The sequence below is a fragment of the Panonychus citri genome, unplaced genomic scaffold (assembly GCF_014898815.1).
Source record: "Panonychus citri isolate SS breed McGregor unplaced genomic scaffold, ASM1489881v1 Contig00100, whole genome shotgun sequence".
Taxonomy (NCBI): domain Eukaryota; kingdom Metazoa; phylum Arthropoda; class Arachnida; order Trombidiformes; family Tetranychidae; genus Panonychus; species Panonychus citri.
In genome coordinates this window covers 944,698-961,602 of record NW_026515505.1, presented here as the reverse complement: position 1 = coordinate 961,602, position 16,905 = coordinate 944,698, and the positions used below count along the sequence as shown (strand labels likewise).

General features: G+C 33.0%; 5 protein-coding genes across 7 annotated transcripts; 4 read left to right on the top strand and 1 right to left on the bottom strand.

Moving 5' to 3' along the window:
* Positions 1-368: 368 nt before the first annotated feature.
* Positions 369-2,012, bottom strand: LOC128388605 (trimeric intracellular cation channel type 1B.1-like). Its single transcript, XM_053348037.1, has 4 exons — positions 1,155-2,012; positions 976-1,063; positions 659-891; positions 369-586 (listed from the first exon to the last, which is right to left on the bottom strand). The coding sequence occupies exons 1-4, from the start codon at positions 1,615-1,617 to the stop codon at positions 516-518; spliced, it is 855 nt and encodes a 284-aa protein (XP_053204012.1). The 5' UTR covers positions 1,618-2,012; the 3' UTR covers positions 369-515.
* A 1,056-nt stretch (positions 2,013-3,068) lies between these two features.
* LOC128388577 (ATP-binding cassette sub-family G member 1-like) lies at positions 3,069-6,720 on the top strand. The gene is made up of 2 exons (XM_053347993.1): positions 3,069-5,508; positions 5,708-6,720. The coding sequence occupies exons 1-2, from the start codon at positions 3,227-3,229 to the stop codon at positions 6,045-6,047; spliced, it is 2,622 nt and encodes an 873-aa protein (XP_053203968.1). The 5' UTR covers positions 3,069-3,226; the 3' UTR covers positions 6,048-6,720.
* A 425-nt stretch (positions 6,721-7,145) lies between these two features.
* On the top strand, positions 7,146-8,461 carry LOC128388601 (uncharacterized). Its single transcript, XM_053348030.1, has 2 exons — positions 7,146-7,868; positions 7,937-8,461. The coding sequence occupies exons 1-2, from the start codon at positions 7,251-7,253 to the stop codon at positions 8,285-8,287; spliced, it is 969 nt and encodes a 322-aa protein (XP_053204005.1). The 5' UTR covers positions 7,146-7,250; the 3' UTR covers positions 8,288-8,461.
* Positions 8,462-9,781: 1,320 nt separating this feature from the next.
* Positions 9,782-12,432, top strand: LOC128388599 (RING finger protein 212B-like). Of its 3 annotated transcripts, XM_053348029.1 has the most exons (4): positions 9,782-10,026; positions 10,128-10,312; positions 10,401-10,664; positions 11,320-12,432. In XM_053348029.1, the coding sequence occupies exons 1-4, from the start codon at positions 9,915-9,917 to the stop codon at positions 11,359-11,361; spliced, it is 603 nt and encodes a 200-aa protein (XP_053204004.1). In that variant the 5' UTR covers positions 9,782-9,914; the 3' UTR covers positions 11,362-12,432. The 3 variants fall into 3 exon arrangements, with proteins under 3 accessions (XP_053204004.1, XP_053204003.1, XP_053204002.1); XM_053348028.1 differs by having other exon boundaries at positions 9,783-10,026; positions 10,401-12,432; XM_053348027.1 differs by lacking the exons at positions 9,782-10,026; positions 10,128-10,312; positions 10,401-10,664 and adding an exon at positions 10,772-11,115.
* Positions 12,433-12,663: 231 nt separating this feature from the next.
* Positions 12,664-16,793, top strand: LOC128388589 (CDK5 and ABL1 enzyme substrate 2-like). The gene is made up of 7 exons (XM_053348014.1): positions 12,664-13,521; positions 13,682-13,788; positions 13,913-14,159; positions 14,250-14,721; positions 14,820-14,963; positions 15,316-15,483; positions 15,995-16,793. Exons 1-7 carry the CDS (start codon positions 12,926-12,928, stop codon positions 16,133-16,135), a joined length of 1,875 nt encoding a protein of 624 aa, XP_053203989.1. The 5' UTR covers positions 12,664-12,925; the 3' UTR covers positions 16,136-16,793.
* Positions 16,794-16,905: the final 112 nt, after the last annotated feature.

The following is a 16,905-nucleotide window of genomic DNA, read 5'->3' as shown; positions in this document are numbered from 1 at the left end:
GAGAATCTTTGATTAATAGTTAATTATTGAATGGTTAAGTTTATTGTCTTTTTGTAATTAACCTGATTTGAATCCTTATAGTCCATTAATTCATTTTTTTGTGTTTTCATTGATAATCTGCGAAACAATTAAGTTTACATTGAGAAGAAAAAATCAATTGAAACGATAACGAGTATTGAATTGATTTGGAATTGCGATTAATCTGTTGATCTGTGAACTGTTTTAATTTAGATTTAGATTTTTACCACGGATAATTAAAAATTGGCATCAAATTGTTATCTATTTCTTAATCTTTTTGGTTGATGAAGAGTAATTAAGAAATTCTGACAGAGTGAAAATAATTAGTCCAAGGAAATTTGGGAATCAAATTTAACGTTGGTAACTTTTATTTGGGATAATTACACTGAAGGAGAAGGTGAAAAATAGTGAAAATTTTGTACAATCAAAATTGATTCAGTTCATTTTTGAAAGTTTCCAAAGTTCCAGGATGATAGTTGGTCGAAAACACAATTAAATTAATCCTTCTTTTTTGTCTCTTCTCTTCTAGGAATTTCCACTTTGGGACTATTTTCATCACCTTTTTTGGCTGAAGAAACGAAATAATGAAACAATATTAATTAGAACAAGTTAATTGTCAAGGATATAATTGAATATTTACCATTCGTTATAATGTGAGCCAGCGCATCCCAAATACCTCCAAGGAAAATGGCACAGAATAGATTCTCAAACGGGACAAAAGGATCATGAATGCCTAACAAAATGGAAGAGAGTTTGAAATATACAAAGAAAATAACAATTCCAAAGTAAACTAATGCATGAGGAACCGAAATCCAGTCCGTTTTCTTGTCGACAATAAAGATAATCGAAGCAGCAATCGAAGCTTTCGTTGGACTGAAAAGAAGAGAACGAAAAAGTGCTCAGGGTTAGTACCAAAGGAATAGAACTAAATCTCAAATTCGATGATGATTAACTCACAAAGTGGGTGTTAAAATTTCCATTGCATTCGGTGTCCAAACTCCTCTCATCAATCGTTCCAATATCTTAATGAAACTCGCACCATTACCTGAGCCAAAAAAATCACAAATGAGCAAATCGATTCAACTTGTTTGATGGAATCTCTGTTTAGAATCAATTGATCTTCTCAATTGTCTTACCTTTAACGGTTCCAATGGCGATCATTATGAGGAATCCATTTGGATAGATTTTGGCTGCATGAGAAACACCATCATGAACTTTTTTACACCTGATAACCTCCTTCATCGCCGCCAGAATGACCTTACAGGGCATGAATTTGCACACCTTGTAGACGAAATCAAAAGGCGAGTAAAATATGAGGTACCAAACGACGGTGGCGAGAAGTATTTGATTAGGATTGCGAAAAGCACCAACAATTGGTTCACCGAGTAAAAAATTGGCCAAAATCGCCGAAGCAAAGATGTTGACCATAGACGATAACCAACAAGAGAAAGGGTGTTTTCTTGAAAAGGGATGAGCACCCGAACCTAAATCATCACGAATGTAGAGACAACTAATCACCGCATGAGCCATTTCAAAGTAAGGAAACATTTTCATCTTCGTCACTGTATTAGCGAGCTCTAGAAATTGTTCCGGATCCATGATGATTAACTTTGATTTCTTTCACTAATCAGAAATTGGTCACAATTGTAGGATAGAAAACGGAAAAGAAGGAGTAACAATTAACAATCAATTATTCTGATGTAAATTTCATTTGGCGAATTATTAAAGATTGAAGATTAAAACAAAGTAAATCTGGACAATATCGTTTTCGTTTTTCGTTGGTTCAATCTAATTAGGACACAATTTGATCTCGATTCGGGTTCAATCATGAAAATAATGGACGATGAGCTGAAGAAGATGATGATGATTAAGATGATAAAATGGTCTCATTTGCCTTTTCAATGAACAAAAGTACAATGGATGCAATCAAAAAGTATCTAAAAGTAGATGTAGAATCTGTGAACATCATCTTCATCTTCATCTTCATCTTCATCATCTATGTTTTTTTATATATGCAAGGTTATCCAAGGATCCAAGAAGATGAAGATGAAGATGAAGATGAAAAAGAAAGAAAAGAAAGAGAGAAAGTAAAAGATACCCTTTAATATGAGAGAAATTGTAACGACGATATTTTTAGATTCGATTTAAATTGGGTTCCATTTTCTTATTTCTTTTCTTTTTCCTCGCAACCATAACAGACTTAATTTCGTTAACAAATTGCTGCCAACAATTTACGAGACATAAAAATACTAAACAGTAGAAATTGTTAAATTGTGAGAACAATTAAATTGTTTCTCGAAACTTTTTTTCGCAACAAACATCGACTTTGAGTTCGCAACCACTTGTTAAGTCATTCGATTATCAAGTAAAGGTAACTTTTAATTTCTAATAAGATTTAATCAATTTAAGAGACTAAATTGTTCAAATGAGAGGATATTGATTATGATCATTAACTTAATTCTCTAATTGATTGTAATATTTAACTGCGTCGATGATTTAACAAGTGGTTGTAAATTCAGAGTCTTTGGTTTTATAATTGGACGAAGAAAACATTTAATTGTTACAAAGAATTAATCATTTTACCCCAATCGAAAATCATTACAATCAAATAAGAATCTTTGATTATCGGTAATCGATTTTAATTGTTGTTACCTTAACTTTTGTTTTCTTTTCGTTGATCAAACTATTATCCAAATGGAAACTATTGACAATCTAAATATTAAATTGCTCTCTTTGGGTTAATTAATGATCCATTGTCTCGATTAACAATCAAACTAATTGCTCCCGACTGATATTTGACAATTTAAGAAATGAATCAAATTATTTAAACCGTAAAAAAAAGTTGAATATCTAATTAAATCAATCTTATTATTATTGGTTCTTCATTAATAATAATGATCTTCATTATAATTGTGCTTCTTTTTTTGTATATAATTTAAGATATGATGATGATCAAATGGATTAGAATCATGTTGATCATGATCATCGTCATGAACAATTGGAAATGTTCATGAGAAATAATTTATTCAATCGATCGGGAAGACAGAAAAAAATTTGATCATGATTAACTCAGAAATGGAAAAATTTAAACAACATTGTTGAGTTTACCTTTTTGATTGTTACCATTAAAGGTGGAAATGGATTATTGATCAACGTTATCAGAACAATTAAAATTATTTCAATAAATTCGAAGCATTTAAATTGAATAATGTCAACTATTAAAAGTGAATCAGTCAATGATGATCAGTTGATTTCACCAGAGGATCAGTCGATTAACGTTTATTATCAAATCGCAACGAATCAACTTGATAATCAACAAGTGGACGATAAATATTCAGATCAAATTGTCGTCGATGATTTTGGAAATAATCCAGATCACAATCGAATTAAAAGTGGAAAAAGTGATCTGGTGAATAGTGAGATAATCGGTGAGGTGAATGGAAATCAGGTCACAATAAATTCTGTCAATAACGAACAGGTTGTTATCGAAAACAATCAAACTAATCGGCTGAATTCACCGCGAATATTAGAGACACTTGTTGTAGAATCAGCGACGACAATGAAAACTTATTCTGAAGAAACGGAAACGAGGCCAAATGACCTGAGATCGAGTATAGTTGAAATTGACGGGAAAAATTTTATTATTTCGTGGAGCCAATTGACTTATCGAGTTAAATTGTCGACGTTTGATAAACTGGTCAACAAAATTCGTGGTGTCTCATTCAGCACCGATTCTCGGATTATTTTACGATCTCTTCAAGGTTCATTCGCTTCAGGTCAGTTGACCGCTCTCATGGGACCAAGTGGAGCGGGTAAGTCAACACTTCTCGAGTGTATCGCTGGAATGAGACTCAAAGGATTAGACGGTTCAATGAGGTGCATTGGTCGTGAAAAAATATCAATCGCGTTCATCCCCCAACAAGATCATCTCTATGAACTATTAACCGTTCGAGAGGCGCTAATGTATGCATCGGAATTACAACATTCTCGAATAATTAACGGAACTCGCGTTAATTATTCAACAGATGATCACATAAACATCGTTGATTCAATTTTACGACAATTGAATCTCGAAGTTTGTGCCGATACCAAAATAGGTCGGATTAGTGGCGGTCAACTGAAACGTGTCTCAATCGCTCAAGAACTAGTCGCTCGTCCGGATATATTGATCATGGATGAGCCAACTTCGGGATTAGATTCATCAACATGCTATCAGCTGATGGAAATGTTAGCTGATTTAACTTCATCAACACCAATCGCCATTGTGATGACCATTCATCAACCTTCAGCTCGAGTGTTCAATATGTTCAATAAGGTTTACATGTTATCCAGGGTGGGTAAGTTCATTTATGAAGGGACACCTGACGGAGTGGTCAGCTCATTGTCTCGGGTCAATATTAATTGTGACAAGTTTTACAATCCCGCTGATCTATTGGTTGAAGTTGCCTCGGGCGATTATGGTACTGAGGTGATTCAATCAATGGCCTCCAATGTGGAGATCGCAAATATAAACAATGCTAATTTAAGTCATAATAAAAATATTAATAGTAATGGTCAATTTTTGGGTGCTAATGGTCATTCTGCTAATTGGATAACCCGATCAACTCCATTAATACATTCCCATGTTGGTGAATTGTCCAAGTTACAATCGACGATAACACCGATGGTTGAAACACCGACAATCAGCTCGGCCGTTCAATCATCATCAACTAATGATCATATGACCTCTTTAGCGAAAGTTAGACTTCGTCCAGTGACACCGTTTACCCGACACTTTTTGATCTTACTCTCGAGACAATTTCTGGTGATGGTTCGTGATCCACTTCTTGGTGTATTGCGTTTTGTTTTTGCGATAAATATTGGCCTAACTTTGGGTGCTCTTTATAATGGAGTTGGAGTTTACTCTGGATGTACACCCGATATAAGAGGTAAAGCGAATCTTGATCACATGGAGGAGGTAAAACAGGCCATTGAAGATCAGGTTCGATCGACGCAAGATAATATTGGGTCACTTTATTTTCTACTTCTTTATTCTTGTCTGGCCAATTTGATGCCCATGGCGGTGGCCATTCCGATGGAGATTAAGATCTTTGCTAAGGAAAGATACAATGGTTGGTACAAAACGAGTTCGTATTATATGGCCAAAGGTATCGCTGAGGTGCCTTTCATTATTGGTACGAATGTGGTTGTGGTCACTTTACATTTTCTCTTTACCAGTCAACCATTGTCTCGATATTTTGATACTTTTGTCATCTATTTTCTCGTTTCTTTGGTGTCACAAACCCATGGAATCATGTGTGGTGCATTTCTAATGAACAACATTGTGGCCTCCGTGTTCACCGCTCCCAATACAACCGTTCCACTTATACTTTTCTCTGGTTTCTTTATTCGGCAAAAAGCGATGCCCATTATTTTCCAATACGCTTCTTACTGTTCGTACCTGAGGTGGGGATTCGAAGGATTCATGGTCTCCGTTTTCGGATTCAACAGGTGAACAATGATTGCCTATTATTTGTTACAAAATCTCAACTTATTCACCAAATCGAATTTACAATTAAGTTCGAACTTTTTGTTCACTTTTCTTCATTCGAGTCCTTGAATAAGTTCATGAGATTTGAAACCAATTTCTTTGATTCAGATTAATGATGGACAAAGTAATCGGCTCATATTTCAATCTTATTTGTTTCAGATGCGAACCACAATTGACCAAAGCGATGATAAACGCTAAAAATCAATTAGGATTTTTTCTTAATTCCATGTTCCGAATGGCTCGATTGTCGATCGCTGAAAGTAACGAGGAACCCGAAGATTTAATTCTCAAGAATCAAACCGACAATCTAACTCGAAATATAGTTAACGGGATTGGTGGAAGTTGGTTTAATGAAGAAAATCAATCAGGAGCAATTAGTTACTATGATTTAGATGATTCTGCTTACCTGAGGGCGATTTATGCTCTATTAGCAACATTGATGATTGGACGTTTACTAACTTATTACATTTTAAAATGGAAAGGAAATTTACAGAAATAATTAATTAATCAAAGGATATTAACATTATATTTTATTTTCCTTGTAATTGTAACAACCATTTCAAAATAATAATCATATTAAAACGTGACAATCAGATTGTCAACTAATGTTAATGAATTGCAACTAATCAACTCGACAATCAACAAGTGGATGTTGAAATGATTGTTAATTAGTGGTTATTAATTAACTAATCACAAAAGATTTTTAGATAAATGAGAGATCATTTTTCACTTATGGTAAATCAATGATGATTTTTGGTACATCATTGATCATTTTGATTAGTACAATTGCATTTAGATGAATGTTTTTAGTGTAAACATATAAGATAACAATTAATTTTACCTTTTCTCTCTCTCTCTCACTCTCTCTTTTAACAGCAACAATTAACAAGAATTATGAATATGTGGCCAAAGTGAGAATGAAGTTTATCACACTGAGGACCAAATTGATCACGTCTAACCAATTTGTCTGTGGCGTATTAGAATTGGAACTTTTAGAATTAATATTAATAACAGCGTTACTAATAACAGAGTTACTAATAACAACGTTATTAATATTATTAATATTAATTGTTACTGAACTATGCACATTAAAGTTGTGTGTGACATTTTGGTTAGATAATTGTGTCAATATTGGCGGAGCATCAGTTACCTTTTTTTCATCCAAATCCTTATGAAAGTGAACAAATTTTCCAATTGGAGCACATTCGCTAAATAATATGGTAACAAACAAAACTAGAGAAACTTGCAATAATTTAGACATTTTCGAAATCAATGAAATGAATCAAATGAAAAAGTTCATAGAGAAAAAGTTTGGATTGATTTATTGAAAGGAAGATTAATATTAATCTATTTTCTTTAGATTCTTAAACTTAAATCCTAAAAGCCCTCAAGCAATGAGAAACATGCTTATCTCTTTATTTTCATTCAGATAAATGCGATCAACTAGATCAATTATACTTTCAAGTTCGAACTTTTTTCTCATCTCTTTCGATAAACTTTTATTTAACTCGAATTAAAAACAAACTAATCTAATGCCATCTGTCGGTCGAAATTGAAACTTTTTCTCTTTTGAACTAAAAATCAGAAGTGATTCTGTTTATTTCTCGTTGAAACCTGTTGATGGCTTTTTGTTTATTCTGATTGTGATTAACTAATTGTTTGTTTAAAGTTTGAATCTTATTTTTGTTCCTTTTAAGAATAAATGAGTTTTTTCAAGAAATTTTATCTTCCTTCATCTAAAACTTTGAGTGAGAATGGAGATTGTGATTCCAATCGTGATATTTACTCTTCTTTCAAACGGACCTATTTGAGTCCAACTCTATTTGTTGATTCATCGGCTGCAAATGATTATGTTTGTAAAATTTGTCATTTTATGGCCGTTGATCCATTGGAACATGTACCTGGACCCAATGTCACCTGTTCTAATATTTTCTGTCTCCCTTGTGTCAAAACCTATTCCACTTCTGGTTTAGCCTCTTGTCCAGCCGAAGGATGTTTAACAAGTGGTTTTGATTGGTCATCTCTTCGTGAATTGGGAACCAGAGAGATCGCTCGTTTATCAAATTTAATGCTCAATTGTGAATTTAAATGTTCTCAAGTTATTCCATATCGAGACTATTGGACCCACCGAGAAAAATGTCTCGCTAATCCTGATAATTTTTGCGAAATTTGTGATTCCCAGAAAACACTTGACAATCACAATTGTCGAGAAACATTCAATCAACTGAAGAAAAGGAACAAGAGTCTCGATGAAGAAAATCACCAACTAAAAGTCGAAAACAATAATTTACGAAGAGAATTAAGACTTTTCACATCTCAGGTAAGAATTATAAAGTTTTAATTTCTTTGTTTCATTGAACATTAATCTAATAGAATTTTCTAACTCAGACTTCAAGACAGATCACTCAAGAGAAGTGGGAGAAACGGGTGTCATCTCTGAAGAAGGAAATTCATTCTCTGAGAAATTCAATCGATGGAAGTGGTTCGTTGAAACAACCTAAAAGTGATTTCAATTTTAACAAAGATATTTTCAGATCGAATCGTCACCAATTGGCCTCATCATCTTCAATGTTAAAGCCTCAATCTCTTGAAAATTACACGTTCAATCAACCATCTCGATTAGATCCAGTCACTCCGATGGTGAGTAGAAACACCATTTTGGACTCACCAGGAAGCTCAAAAATCACTTTACGCTCATCTTCAAGTCTATCAGACTACAGATCACATCCTTATTGTTAAACTATTGTTATTGTTTCTTTCATTTAATTTATGTTCTATTTTCATGATTAATAATCAAACTTATTCCTCTTGACTGATATTTGATAATTAAAGGTATTAATCAATTATCAAAACTTTACGAACTGATTAAATCAACCTAATCATTGACCAATAAACAATTCACTTTTTGAAAAAATCCCGAAAAATGTCAAATGTTATCTCATCGACAACTACTTATACCCCCGAAAATCAATCAAATCATAGTAATGACAATAACTCTGATTCTAACACACCAAACACACCAACAACTTCTTCTGGTGCTGGTGCAGTTTCCACGACGAGTGAAGACAAAAATGCTATTAAATCATCGCAAAGAACGAAAGTTGGACCACCAAAAGTAAACGGCAATAAAAATGGAAAACCTGATAATAATAATAATACAAACAGTCAACACAATTATAATAGAGATAATTGGGATTCTAAATCATCAAGTAGCCATAACAATAAGGGAATTAGAGAAAGTGAGGAAACGGGTTTTCTTCGAGGTGCAGTTCCTCAATACAAATTTCACTCTAATTGTTTTATGATTAAATCGGATCACAGTAGAATCCGATTGATATTTCATTATGGAGAAAAAAGTTACAAAATAGACGATGCCCAATCTACATTTACATTTCGCACCTTGAGGTCACTTTTACATGATATGATGAAACATGATCCAGGTATAATGTTATTGGTTCGACATCGAATCCTTGACGATAGAGAAACCATTTCATCTTGTGGATTCAAGCCAGGATTAAATTCAATCTCTTTGGTTCCATATGATACTCCTGATTTCAATGAGCCAGGTTTCCGTTTAGGGCTTTATCGTTTAAAACATGCCACCGATCCATTAGATGCCAAAAAAGTGCCACCAGGAACAATTAATCCAAATGATTTACCTTTCATTTCAAAGGAAGCGATTGACTTTTATTCAAACTCGTTGGACCCACAAATTGGCGAAAAGGATATTACATTATCTTTCCATAAAGGTGGTAAAGACGATTCATTAGAGATCAAAGTGAAACGCGACCAGACCATCGGATCGATTAGATCAATGGTCGATTACATGATCGAAGGTGGTTGCGGTAAAATGATGCATATAACTCACCAGTTGATCAGAGACGACATGACCGTTAGACAATACGGAATAGGATTTGGAACTGTTGATATAACCCTTTTACCGGCCTCATTTCCGATCGACCTGGATAAGACTCGAACATTACACTTAATACGTTTAACGTATACGTAAATTTATTAGAATAGCAGTGACAGTTCGAGCAATGAGAAACATGCTTATATCTTTATTTTCATTCAGATCAAAGCGATCAATCAGATCAATTATACCTTCAAGTTCGAACTTTTTTCTCATCTCTTTCGATAAACTTTTATTTAACTCGAATTAAAAACAAACTAATCTAATGCCATCTGTCGGTCGAAATTGAAACTTTTTGGAATAAAAAATCAGAAGTGATTCTGTTTATTTCTCGTTGAAACCTGTTGATGGCTTTTTGTTTATTCTGATTGTGATTAACTAATTTGTTTGTTTAGAGTTAATATCTTTTCTTTATTTTCTTTTATTATAATCAGTCGATTCTACAACACGATTATGACTGATTTCGTTCATTGTAATCAGTGTTTTGCTTTACCTGATCCTAATGGAACCAAATTCTGGTTCACTTCTTGTACTCATATTTTTTGCTCTTCATGTTGTGAATCAAGTAAGTAATTTGTTTCTATTTAATTCTTTGGTTAATTGTTTTATTTTTCATCACAATTTATCATTTTTTATTATTTTTTCCCCTCATCATCTCACATTCAGTTAAAAAGGATCGATTTTGCTCCAAGTGTAAGAGTCGCTGTGAATTTGTACCTTTGGATAAAACAATCAGACCAGAATTACGATCATATTTTGAGCCGATCGAGAGACTTTTACAAAAGCTTGTCAAAATTGAGAGATTCCAACGGGCTCAAAGAGGAAATTTACTTGCACATTTTACCTCTCAGGTGAGAATTTTGTTTTATTAGAATTTCACTTTTCTGTTGATTGGTTTGATTGTAATGAGATTTTTTCTTTTTATTTCTTATACTTTAGGCTTCCAGAGGACAGATCACTCAAGAGAAATGGGAGAAACGGGTGTCATCTCTGAAGAAGGAAATTCATTCTCTAAGGAGTAAAATTGGCTGTAGCGATCCATTGAAACGGTCAAATTATCCAAATGATTATAATTTCTCTAGACCACCAGAAATATTCAGACCGAATCGTCATCAAGTGCCTTCATCATCGATGTTAAAATCTCAATCCCATGAAAACTACTCGTTCAATCAACCAACTCGATTGGATCCAGTCACTCCGATGGTAAATAGAAACGCCATTTTGGATTCACCAGCAAGCTCAAAAATCACCTTGCGCTCATCTTCAAGCATAACAGCCTACAGATCAATTCGTTAACGCAACTCCACACCAACTAAATCATATTAACATTGACAATTTAATCAAATCCATGATAAAAAACAACAACCAACATAAACATTAGTCAATAATCGTAACACCAACTGCCAATTTAACTGTTGATGTTTTTCTGTTAATTCTGCTCCTAATCAACTAATTGTTCGTTTAATTAATCTCTTTTTTTCTGCGTTATTTGGTTCTCTTTTTGATGGCAACGAGTCTTTTCGAGAAATTTTATCTCCCTTCATCTAAGACTTTGAGTGAGAATGGAGATTGTGATTCCAATCGAGAAATTTACTCTTCTTTCAAACCAACCTATTTGATTCCAACTGCGAATTCATCGGCTGTAAATGATCATGTTTGTAAAATTTGTGTTTCTTTTTCAATTTGTTGTTTTTCTCTATATGAGATTTTTTTTCTTTTTCTGTTTCATATTACATTTGATTAAGATTAGTTAAGTTTACAGCTGGTTTGTTCGATCATCATATTTGTTAATCATCTTCTATCAGATCATCACCAACATCATCTTGTAATTTGTTTCTCTTTTGTGTCTCTTCGACAGATCAATGAATTTTTTCAAGAAATTTTATCTCCCATCATCTAAACCTTTAAGTGAAAATGGTTCTGGTGGTGATTGTGAAAATGGCGAAGTTGGTGAAGAAGAGATTGATTCTAATCGGGACATTTGCTCGCCTTTCAAACGAACCTTCCTGAGTCCAACTTTATTTGTTGATTCATCGGCTGCAAATGATTATGTTTGTAAAATTTGTCATTTCATGGCCGTTGATCCATTGGAACATGTACCTGGACCCAATGTCACCTGTTCTAATATTTTCTGTCTCCCTTGTGTCAAAACCTATTCCACTTCTGGTTTAGCCTCTTGTCCAGCCGAAGGATGTTTAACAAGTGGTTTTGATTGGTCATCTCTTCGTGAATTGGGAACCAGAGAGATCGCTCGTTTATCAAATTTAATGCTCAATTGTGAATTTAAATGTTCTCAAGTTATTCCATATCGAGACTATTGGACCCATCGAGAAAAATGTCCCGCTAATCCTGATAATTTTTGCGAAATTTGTGATTCTCCGAAAACGTGTGATACCCATAGTTGCCGAGAAGTATTCATCCAATTAAAGAAAAAGGATGAAACTCTAGTTAAAGAAAATAATCAATTAAAGGCTGAAATTGATAAATTACGTCGTGAATTGGATTCACTAAGAGGCGAAAGAGCTGAAAAAATGTCAAATGGTATCTCATCGACAATTCAGATCACTCATGAGAAGTGGGCGAAACGGGTGTCATCTCTCAAGAAAGAAATTCATTCCCTGAGAACCACAAGCGGCTCGTCGAAACAAGCTAAATATCAAAATGATTTCGATTTCTCTAAACCACCTGATAGATTTAGACTTCGGCATCAATTGGCCTCATCATCAGAACGCTCAAAAATCACCTTACGTTCATCTCAAAGCCTATCAGATCAATTAAATAACCTGAGACCAAAACAATCACATTGTAACAACATCATTAAACCACTTTGGACATTTAATCAAAACAAATTCCCTAATAAACAAAAATGACACAACAACAAATGTAAACAATAAGCAATAATATCAACTGTCAATTCACTAAATTGTCATTCAAAGTCAAAACAATTGTAATAAACCGGTTTAAATTGTAACGACAAGAAGAAATTAATTGATGAAAAAAAATGAATTCTCAAAACGACCACTCGGAACAGTTTTCATGGTCGATTTGGAGTATCAACTGTTTTCTTCACTGAGAATGACTGGAAAACGAATGAAAGATGATGATGATTAATATAACAGTTGAGAAGATAAGCAGAGAGAAAGAAATTCGAAAGAGAAAATAGAAAGAGAGAGAGAGAGAGAGAAAAGAAGCTTTTTGAGGAAGAAAAATTATTCTCATTTGAGTTCAGTTTACCGAGAGAGCAAGAAGATCTTTTTGCTCTTCTCTCTTTAGAATTATTGATTTTTTCTTATTTTCTGTTCTTCATCTGATAATCACCATTTTCTTCACAAATTGATTTTCTTTTAATCAGTGGAAACAATTAAAAAAATAGAATTTACATTTGTTTCTTTTCTGTTTTTCTCTTCTCTCTTTCTCTTCCCTTCTGTTGATACAATAATCTTCTGGTTCTGTGTATCCATTTGATGGCAACGGTTCTCAAAAGACAAGAATCAAGGAGAAGGTTAGCAGCAATCACTTTCCTTTCCAACATATCATTGGATGGTACTCATCGGGACACTAAATTGGCCCCTTTCGTAATTCGTGACAATTATTTGGACGCAACATATTCATCATCTTATCCAAATAAATCAAATTTTCTTCAACCACCATTTCCATCAACACCAACAACTGACCCTCAGCAAGACACCACAGCCTCTTTGTTACCATCATCAGGCTTTTCTGAACATCATCATCATCCATTTGACTCAACAACATCATCATCTTCATCATCACACCTCCAACATTTGCGGTTACCACTTCAATCGGTCAATAAATCCTATCAACAAGATTATAAGCAATCAACTGAGAAACGGTTACATGGTAACAGTTTAACCTTTGGTGGTTCAGGTCATGTAAACGGTTATTCTGACATTGGCTCAGGAAAACTCGGAATCCTAGATGAAAATGGTGAACTCAATGATGTCTCACCCTCTCAATCACGAAGACAAAGTTGCTCATTACCACTTGGTCAACACTGTTCCTCAAAAGAAGTCCGAATATCGAATGAAAATGGTGACGAGTGAGTATTTTTCTCTTCTCTCTCTCTCTCTAGATCATTTAACCTTCTCTCTCTTCTTTCATGTGTTTTTTTCTCTATCAAGTGTTTGTTTAAAGATTTTTCTCATTTTTTTTCTAATCCATTTTGTCTTATATTCTCATTTCTCCTTCCACCTCAACAGGGATACTCGCGGTGTTTTATCATCAGTTGGTAGCTGCAAACGCAGTCGACACAATTTATCATCATCAAGTATCTTAAACCACCAGTTGAATAGCTGTGAAAGCAAATGTACGTACCCTAGTTAATTAATTAATACATTTAGATACATTTCTCTGCATTAAGAGATAATTTTTTCTCTCTTCTCTCTCTAATCTAATCTTGTCATCTTTTCACTTACCTTTCTCTCTCACAGCATCAATTGTTACTCAACAATCTCACCGATCAAGAAATGGTTCTGTGAATCGAGGTGGAAACGATATACCTCTGAATTCTAATAAAACAATCACTGAGACAACGCGACATCAGGTTCGCTTTCAGCATTCACTGAAGGAACAAACAGTTCAAAATGAGAAGATCGTGTTTGTTGCCTCCAAACGGGCTCCGGTTGCCTTATTTTCGTACATCCCTTTTTCAAGGAAATCCAATAGCACAATTAACAGGTAGACTGATGAATCTTCTCAACAATAATTCTAATCCAATATTATATTTTGATTATCTAATCATTTTAATTCACTTTGCTTCCATTACAGTCAAATTAAACAAGATTTAATCAATAAACGACGACATACTGGTGCTCGTCAATTATCAACAATCGCTGATGGTTCAGATCCTTATGAATCAATTTGTATTGTTGGCTATGAGAAACCAATGGATGGCCAAGAAGTATCTTATTCAAATTTACTTAGCCCAACAATTAAATTAATCCATGGGAAGAAGGCTAAAATTCACGCAGCTGAACACAATTTTGTTAATCGTTGTATCTCTTACGATTCAGCGGTTGCCTATCCTGGTAAACAATCAATTGGAAATAATCATTATCACCTATTACATCAGATAACGGCTCCTTCGGTATTAAATGACTCTGAATCAAATCTATTAAGAGACAAACATCAATACCATGGGTACCCAACAACTCTCCTCAAGTACAATCCTGATATTCTTGATGATCCAGAATTAATTACTGGTAAACACAGTACTTTATTAGATTTTCCATCCTACTTGGTAAGCACAATAACAATTAAATTCTATCATCAACAATTTGTTTACTTTGATCAAAGTCTAACTCATTAATCCTCTCTCTTTCTCTCTTTCCTAATTAGACTTCAATAATTAATTATGTCAAACCATCGGATCTCAAGAAGGAATTGAATGAAAAATTTAGAGAAAGATTTCCTTATATTCAATTAACATTGAGTAAGATGCGAAGTCTTAAAAGAGACATGTGTAAAATTGCCAAACACGAGGTGAGAACAATCAATTAAATAGTTAATTTGCATCAACAATCAACATGATTTTCTAATTACCAGTTATGGTTGGTTTACATTTTATTTTGGAGGGAAAACTGTTGACTTTTTCTATTACATTTAGATGATTAGTTAATTGTTTTTGATTGTTGATGAAAATCTAGAAATATCGTTTTAAGTGATTTGTTTTTGGTTATTTTCTTACCAAAAATAAACAATCACAATTAGACGTGATCATAAACTATTATTATTATTATTACTATTATTGTTTTCTATTTTATCATCATTCACTAATCATGATCATTAACTGATTTCTTTTTGATTTATCTTCTTCCTTATTATCTTATTCTAGGGTAACATTGATTATCTAACGGTGGCTCAAGCTTATGTTTACTTTGAGAAATTGATTCTTAAATTGTTGATTAACAAACAGAATCGTAAACTTTGTGCTGGTGCTTGTTTACTTCTCTCTGCTAAATTAAACGATGTCAAAGGAGTAGAATTAAAAAAATTGATTGAGGTAAATTAAATCTCTATCTCTCTCTCAACCCTTTACTTTCATAATTATCAATGTTACAATCTTAAAATTATAACAATCTTACAATTACCTATTGATAAAATCATATCTTTGATTGTGTTTGATTCAGTATAAATCAATTACTCATTAGTGAAGAAGGAGTAAAAATATTTAACCAACATTTATTAGATTGTTACTCTTTATTGGCAATAATTCAAAATTAGCGACTTCAATTCACATAATTAACACTAATCATGACCCAATGTCATGAAATACAAGGAAGAGACTAAAATAAACTAGAAAATCGCATCAACAATTAAAACCTCAATTGTTTTTTTTTAAATAAAAAATGAGTCAAAATATTGAATTAACCTTGAGCTAAATTATATTATTGCTTCGTGAAATTTAGTCACAATCAAATTTTGACAGTATTTATTTGAATGCTGATCAATCTTAACAATTGTTCAAATGATTTTCTCAACTAATTGTCTTTGTTATTTGTTTTTTATTGCAGAAAATTGAAAATACATTTAGAGTTGATCGAAAGGATTTGTTTTCAATCGAGTTCACTGTTCTTGTCGCCCTCGAGTTTGGACTTCATTTACCAATTAACGAAACACTTTCTCATTACCAGCGACTCATGTTCGAGACCTAATTAACCCTCTCCTCATCATCATTATCATTAATCATGATCATTAGAAGAATAAGAATTTTTTCCTCCAATAAGATACGCAGAAGATGACATTATATTCAACAAGTGTCATTGGCGACAATTTCATAATCAACAATCGAGTTACTACCGAAAGATTTTCATCTTTAATTATAATCGTCATCATAATCTTGTCAAAACGTTAATCCAGTCAAAGAAAACGAGTATCAATATCAAAGATTTAATCATCTTGATTGTTAATCCAAATTTCCTGATAAATCAAAGACAAATGATTTTCCTAAATCATAATACCAAGCCAATTAACTGAATCCTCTTTTAAATCAATCACTAGTGTTAAAAGATTAATTGTTTATGTTATTGATCCAGTTAATTGTTATTCTTTTACATTCTATTAACCAAATCAACTTCTATTATTAACTATCATCATCTAGAACCACCTGTTATCAGTTATTAATTAATCAATAATACCAACACATCCTCATATTTACAATAACTATTATCTTAATTATGTTAAACCTTGAAAATTATATTTACCTTTCAGAATTGTTAATCAATAATCAAGAAAAATGAAACTTTAAATTAAATCTAGAAAATTGATATTTAATTGTTACTATTAAAAAACAACTAAAGTTTATTATCTCAATTTAATCAGCTTTTCATATCCAAGTATCAAAAATGATTCAACTAATTAAGTTGAATTGAATCACAATCAATCAATCAAAAAGTAGTTACTGTGAAAGAGACAATTAAGTGAG

What these genes read in the sequence shown, in the direction of transcription:
- LOC128388605 (XM_053348037.1), bottom strand. Translation starts at nt 1,617, where the DNA reads ATGGATCCGGAACAATTTCTAGAGCTCGCTAATACAGTGACGAAGATG. An exon ending in CGCCATTGGAACCGTTAAAG is followed by an intron (nt 1,064 to 1,154) that starts GTAAGACAATTG and finishes TTTTTGGCTCAG; the next exon opens with GTAATGGTGCGAGTTTCATT. An exon ending in GGCTCACATTATAACGAATG is followed by an intron (nt 587 to 658) that starts GTAAATATTCAA and finishes TCGTTTCTTCAG; the next exon opens with CCAAAAAAGGTGATGAAAAT.
- LOC128388577 (XM_053347993.1), top strand. Translation starts at nt 3,227, where the DNA reads ATGTCAACTATTAAAAGTGAATCAGTCAATGATGATCAGTTGATTTCA. An exon ending in TCCGTTTTCGGATTCAACAG is followed by an intron (nt 5,509 to 5,707) that starts GTGAACAATGAT and finishes TATTTGTTTCAG; the next exon opens with ATGCGAACCACAATTGACCA.
- LOC128388601 (XM_053348030.1), top strand. Translation starts at nt 7,251, where the DNA reads ATGAGTTTTTTCAAGAAATTTTATCTTCCTTCATCTAAAACTTTGAGT. An exon ending in TAAGACTTTTCACATCTCAG is followed by an intron (nt 7,869 to 7,936) that starts GTAAGAATTATA and finishes TTTCTAACTCAG; the next exon opens with ACTTCAAGACAGATCACTCA.
- LOC128388589 (XM_053348014.1), top strand. Translation starts at nt 12,926, where the DNA reads ATGGCAACGGTTCTCAAAAGACAAGAATCAAGGAGAAGGTTAGCAGCA. An exon ending in TCCAATAGCACAATTAACAG is followed by an intron (nt 14,160 to 14,249) that starts GTAGACTGATGA and finishes CTTCCATTACAG; the next exon opens with TCAAATTAAACAAGATTTAA. An exon ending in TAGATTTTCCATCCTACTTG is followed by an intron (nt 14,722 to 14,819) that starts GTAAGCACAATA and finishes TTTCCTAATTAG; the next exon opens with ACTTCAATAATTAATTATGT.